The sequence below is a fragment of the Ovis aries genome, chromosome 17 (genome assembly GCF_016772045.2).
Source record: "Ovis aries strain OAR_USU_Benz2616 breed Rambouillet chromosome 17, ARS-UI_Ramb_v3.0, whole genome shotgun sequence".
NCBI lineage: Eukaryota > Metazoa > Chordata > Mammalia > Artiodactyla > Bovidae > Ovis > Ovis aries.
In genome coordinates, this window is record NC_056070.1 from 57,096,670 (window position 1) to 57,102,435 (window position 5,766).

The following is a 5,766-nucleotide window of genomic DNA, read 5'->3' on the forward strand; positions in this document are numbered from 1 at the left end:
ATCTTTCAGTTGTGGTGTGAGCGACCTAGTTTCTCGACTATGGATTGAACCTAGGCCCCCTGCATTGGAAGCCCAGTCTTGGCGACTGGACCACCAGGGAAGTCCCTTACATTTATTTTTAAGGGCAATAGGGTAGCCATTCCCTTTATAGCTTTTGTTTTACAAAATATTGTTTAAAAATTGAATTTTAAAACCCTGACGTTAAAAAAAATTACTTTCTCCCTTACTCATCCCCAGAGATTACACGAGGCAACATTTCCCAACAGTTTTTTCAAAGGAGGAGGTACTGCAGCCAAAGGTGGGGAAAGGCCCAGCCCTGCTGACTGACACTGCCAGGTCTGGCCTGGATGCCTCTCCATTACAGACCAGGTCAGTGAACAGACCTCCGCTTCCCCTTCCCCGCCTTTTTTGGTACTGATCTATACGGATCACGGTCGGAACAAGGTCGGAACAATGAGAAGCGTGGACTAACTTCTTAGTCATTGTTGTGGTTTCTATACTGAACTACACCAAAAGGGAATGTTTTCAACCAGCTTCACGCTCAGGTTGGAAAGGACCACTTAGAAAATACAAAGGTGCTTTACAGGCAAGATTTGGCCTAAAGTTTTGTGACTTTAAGACCTCCAGTTTTAATAGTTGCTCTTGCTGTTGTGTAATGGCACGTATGTAAGTATGAACCCCCTGTATAGTTCCTAAATCAAGTCCCAATCGTCACTGCTGATCAGGGAAGGGGCTTCTCACTTAACAGATTGTCGGGGTTTTTTTTCTTTTTGGTCTGCAGCACATGACTTGCAGATCTTCTGCCTATCGGGGATCAAACCCAGGCTCCCTGCAGTGGAAGCACAGAATCTTAACCACTGGACTGCCAGGGAATTCCCTAGAGATTGTCTCTTGATGTCTCATTATTTATGAAACCCCACACCAAAAAAGGCAAAGTATCTGAAGGCCGCGTTCATCTACACAGTGTTTTTATTTTTATTCAACTATAAGCAAACAGCAAAATTAACACAACATTCACCAACTCCAGACTGGCTTGCTTTTTTATTTTTTTTTCGGCTTTCTTTTTTAAACCAAAGAGTGATCAATTTAACAAGCACAGACTTTCAGATTCTGATAACCTCTTACCCAGCCGTGCTGCTCACCTAGATGGCCAGGCTTTAACAGCAAAGCAACTTCTTCTATGGAGCTTTTTCCAGTATTGCTCTTTAAAGGAGCCATAGCGGGACACTGACACGCAGTAACCAGCCTGAGATGTTGGGGGTTAGTGGACATGCAGGCCCCTGGTTGTCTTGGTGAGACAGAGCCGTGAAAATACATGCCAGTAGGTGCCTTCACACACAGTTCTGTGCTCAGGCTCACAAAGGCAGAGGCAATCAATCTCTTTTTTGTTTTCAACCTCCCTTAAAGATTCTTTGAAGTTCTGTTTTAATACTGCAGACCTGGTCTTTTACCAGAACTTTTTTTCTTCTTTAATGTCTGGGTTGTTGTTCTTGTATTAACATTTTGATAAACTGCATCATAGTACCAAAGAATCCCCCACTTTTGATCAAAACATAACCCCCCTAAAATTATACAATACAGGCAGAAGGAAAGAAAAGTCACCCTAAATCTAAATCTGACCACTCAGGGCTTAGGCAGAAAGATGGAGGAAAATCTACATGCATCACTAAACTGAAACACTGTTTGGGAACTCTGGGACAGTGTACATCTCCTCTACTTCCCAGACAGCTGCTCATAGAGCTTGGGCACATAATCATCCCATTCGGCCTGATAACACGTGCCAGCCACTGGGGTCCCAAGCTCATACTTTTTGCGGAAAGAGGCCACCTTGAATTTGCCACGGTGGTCTCCAGATCGGTTGCTGAGAATGGGCTCGTCACATTTCAGTGGTCCTTCCTGCTCGTAAACCAGCCAGACGTAGCGGTGCAGGCCTGGAGGGAGAGGCAGGAGGGAAGACATACACAGAGCTAAGCATCTGAGAGGGAGATGTCACCCATTTTCTGAGAATGCACCAACTCGGAGGGACCCAGACCACTCCGTTTATGTGAGGGGGCTAAGTTCACTGCAACTTTATTCACAACAGCCTGGAGGTGAAAGCCCTCCAAATGTCCACTGACAAATGAAAAGATAAACAAAACATAGTATATATATACAGTGGAATATTATTCAGCCTTAAAAAAAAAGGGCAGGAAATCCTGTCCCATGCTACCACATGGATGAATCTTGGAATGGTTCTATCAATACATATGGCATGGATCTTATATGGAGCTACTGAAACTTCCTTTCAGTACACTGCTGAAATACTGCTGATTAGAGCATAGACGTTTTTCAACCATTTTGGACTTCTATGACTCAACAATTCTACTCCTAAGTATTTACCCAAGGAAAATGGAAACATGCCCATAAAAGGACAAGAATGGCAACAGCAAATTTATTCATAATATCCAAACACTAGAAATACAAGCCAAATGTCCAGGGAATGGCTACACAAACTGAGGTATATTTGTGGTATATGTGCACAAGGGAATACTACTTGGCAATGAAAAGGAAGGAGCTACTAATCTCATAATAACATGGATGAGTCTCATAGACACTACCGTAAGTCCAGAAGACCAGTCACAAATGCATACTGCATGACACCATTTATAAGAATACAAGAACAGCAAGAGTAATCCATAGAGAGAAGAGCCAGAAAATGATTAGCTCTGGGGAAATTTAACTTAAAAAGTCCCTTAAGAACCTTCTGGGGTGACAGAAACATCCTACATCTTATTTCCCATGGTGCTAACATGGATGTATGCAGTGGTCAATATTTATTGATTAAACCCTTCTGATCTGTGTGTTTTATTATATGTAAATTATACCTTACTAAACAAATGTGAAAAGGAAAAAGAAGTGAGTCACTGAAGCTTTTTTTGTTAATGAGAACACAGCTGCTACTTGAGAGAACTGCTTTATTCTCATAGGTATACTTTCCATAATTAAACTGCCTGATTTTATAACTGGCTCTAGAGAACTTAAAGAGATGCTTGGGAGAGAGGTCCCTCTTATGAATGCATGAGAGGGCTTTGAGCTTCTTGGCCTACAGATAAACCAGGTCCCTTGTCAGGGACCTTCTTGTACCTCTTCAGAGTAACTTATGGCTGAACAGTGTGTACAAGATCAAGTGTTCTGCCTCATTCCAGTTCCTTGTTCCAGGAAATGGAAACACCTGTCAGGCACATGATAACAGCGCATCTCCCACCATTAGCCTAGGCAGCACTGATCCAACTTGGCGAGGTCCAATACACTATTCTCTAAAAAAAACGTCCATCTAACCAAGTACCCAGGGCTCTGGCCACCTGACACTATAATGAGTCTGAATGTCCCCGTCAGGCAGCTGCTTTAGAGGGGAACTGAGTTGCCTAAAATCTTCACTAGGGTAAGGGCTCTCATAAATAAAAAACTCTAAAAGCTAGACTAAGAGTTTGTAGCAGTTTATACCAATCCTAATATACACCCAGGCTCCCCTCCCATCTCCTTCCAAATGCAACCTTTACTGACCTGTGCCCTTGGGAGGCCCAGAGCCCACATAATCGGAGAGAACCGTGCCACTGCTGATGTTGTTGCCCTTCATGTTGACCACCAGGAAATGGTGCCATTCCCTACATGGAGGAAGAGAGGACCATTAGCATCACAGGAAGTCAGGACAAAATCACAGGCAAAGTCAGCCAACAGAACTTTAATTAGGGATACCAAAGTCTGAATTTCATGTAATGTCCACATGTCACAAAGTATTATTGCTCTTTTAAAAATGTTAAAGTCTAAATAAATAAATAAATAAAAATAAAAATGTTAAAGTCATTCTCAGCTCATGGAGCTGTACAAAAACAGGCCTGAGCAGATCCAGCTCTTGGCTATTCTAGAATCTTGCTCTAGGGAGCAAAAAGCACACTCGGGTTTAAGCATGGAAGTGAACACCCCAAATTGAGTCTATTTCTTCCCACACAGCATGTCCAGCAAGGGACTTACACAGTGCAAGAAGCACTGGGTCACACTGGATGACCCACTATTCCCCATCTTTCTCCAACTTGCCTGTATTTGGGGTCCTTCCTGCTGGGAGCATCCGGATCTGTCAAGACCAAGGTGTACAATTTACCTGGATCAAGGCCATCCCATGTAATGCTAGTGGGCCGGTTCTTAACCTGTAGAAAGGAACAGATTTAGAGCTTAAAAGTCAGAAATGCTGAAGAAACCAGCACTCTTTCTTTGACCTTGGATTCCTCAAAGGTCAAGCACAGAAATTATTAATAAAAGCTCAACTGTACTGTAAGAACCCAGAACTGATGTTTAATATACGTTATTTATTTTAGTCCCAACAACACTATGGGGCTAGTATCCTAGCATGTTACTAACAGAAAGAGGTAGGTCAGGATTTCAAGGGTTGCTGACTACAACCTTACATTATTTGCAATGACACAATCTCTAGACTGGAGACCACATTATCTGGGGCCTGCTAAAGTGAAATCTGAATTAAGTGTACATTTAAAAGGGCAGAGAAAACCAAGATGGACAGACGTGGACAATGAGTTTGGCAAAAAGAGGCTGCCAGATGGGCACTTTACACACCCAAAACAATAAACTCTGTAAACATCTAAATTAATAAACCATCTGAGCACTGTTTATTCGCACTGCTGCCCCGAAGCTTCAGGACCAACTACTGGCCACGGTGTCCGAGCACCTAGTTCCCCAACTTGCAGCAGCCAGAACCTGGTTAGGCCTTAGCCAAGTGGGGAGGGGGTCGGGGGTCAGAAGCCAAACGGTAAAACACGGCCGGCCCCGGCCGTTACCCTCGAGCCTTCCAGCTGCAGAACGCACCTACCTTTGGGTAGCTTCCAGCTCCAGACCGTTAAAAACAAAGGAGGAATCACAGGGCCCTGCTGCTCACTAGTTACGTAATGCGTCAAATGCCCTCGGGTGGGGCTTTTACTCCCCATACTGCGGCCTAATATTCCCGGCCTGGAGGGGACACTGGGGGCGTGAGCAGCCACTGCCCACTTCCTCCGGGGGAAGGCCTCCTTCCCTGCCTGCTCCTCGAAGTCCCAGGAGAGTGTATCAATTTCCACAGGGCAAGCCCCGCCCGCCACGTGCCAGGTTCCGGGCGCTAGTTAGGGGGAGGGAGCGATGGGCAGGCCTGCGGCTTGGGCACCGCGACTCCCTTCCCTAGGTGGATCCGGCGCACTAGAGCCCGGAACGTCCTCCCCACTTCTACTGGGTCGCCGACCTGAAAGCCTCCGAGCCGCCAGCAGCTGCACCCCTTCCGCCCTCGGTACCTGGGTGGGTGTCAGCACTTTGCCCAGTTCGTCGACCTCCGCCCCGCCGTATTTGACCTGCAGCGGGTGCTGCGGCCGCTCATCCACTTCCTGCAGGCTCAGAGGCCCGGACCACTTGCTGAGGTCCACCGGCATCGCGGAGCCGAGCAGGTCAGACAGCAGAGAAAGCGGCTTGCGGACTCACAGCAGTCTGCACACTGTACCGAGGTAGCTCAAGTCACACGGCCGAGGAGTGCATGCGCCTGAGCCACCGCCCCGCCTCATCCCCGCTCCTCCAGTCACCGGCGGGGAGGCCCACTCTGCTCTCTGATTGGCCGAGCTCTGTAGCGCGGGCCGTCCGGCGCTCCCGGGTCAATGCACCAGGCTCGGCCTTTCTTTTTGCAGAGGGAGATCTAGCTACTCGCTGCTGGAGGAGTTCCCAAGAGTTATGACTGAGCTTGCAAGACTGTTGTTT

General features: G+C 46.5%; 1 protein-coding gene across 1 annotated transcript; it reads right to left on the reverse strand.

Annotated features, from left to right (window-relative positions):
* Positions 1-951: 951 nt before the first annotated feature.
* On the reverse strand, positions 952-5,533 carry PEBP1 (phosphatidylethanolamine binding protein 1). Its single transcript, XM_004017378.6, has 4 exons — positions 5,313-5,533; positions 4,075-4,184; positions 3,544-3,644; positions 952-1,931 (listed from the first exon to the last, which is right to left on the reverse strand). Exons 1-4 carry the CDS (start codon positions 5,445-5,447, stop codon positions 1,714-1,716), a joined length of 564 nt encoding a protein of 187 aa, XP_004017427.1. The 5' UTR covers positions 5,448-5,533; the 3' UTR covers positions 952-1,713.
* Positions 5,534-5,766: the final 233 nt, after the last annotated feature.

Bases quoted from the DNA above. Each gene is read 5' to 3' on its own strand.
- PEBP1 (XM_004017378.6), bottom strand. From the start codon at position 5,447: ATGCCGGTGGACCTCAGCAAGTGGTCCGGGCCTCTGAGCCTGCAGGAA. The intron at 4,185-5,312 runs GTACCGAGGGCG...TCCTTTCTACAG, and splicing joins AAGTGCTGACACCCACCCAG to GTTAAGAACCGGCCCACTAG. The intron at 3,645-4,074 runs GCAAGTTGGAGA...TCCTCCATGTAG, and splicing joins AGGAAGGACCCCAAATACAG to GGAATGGCACCATTTCCTGG.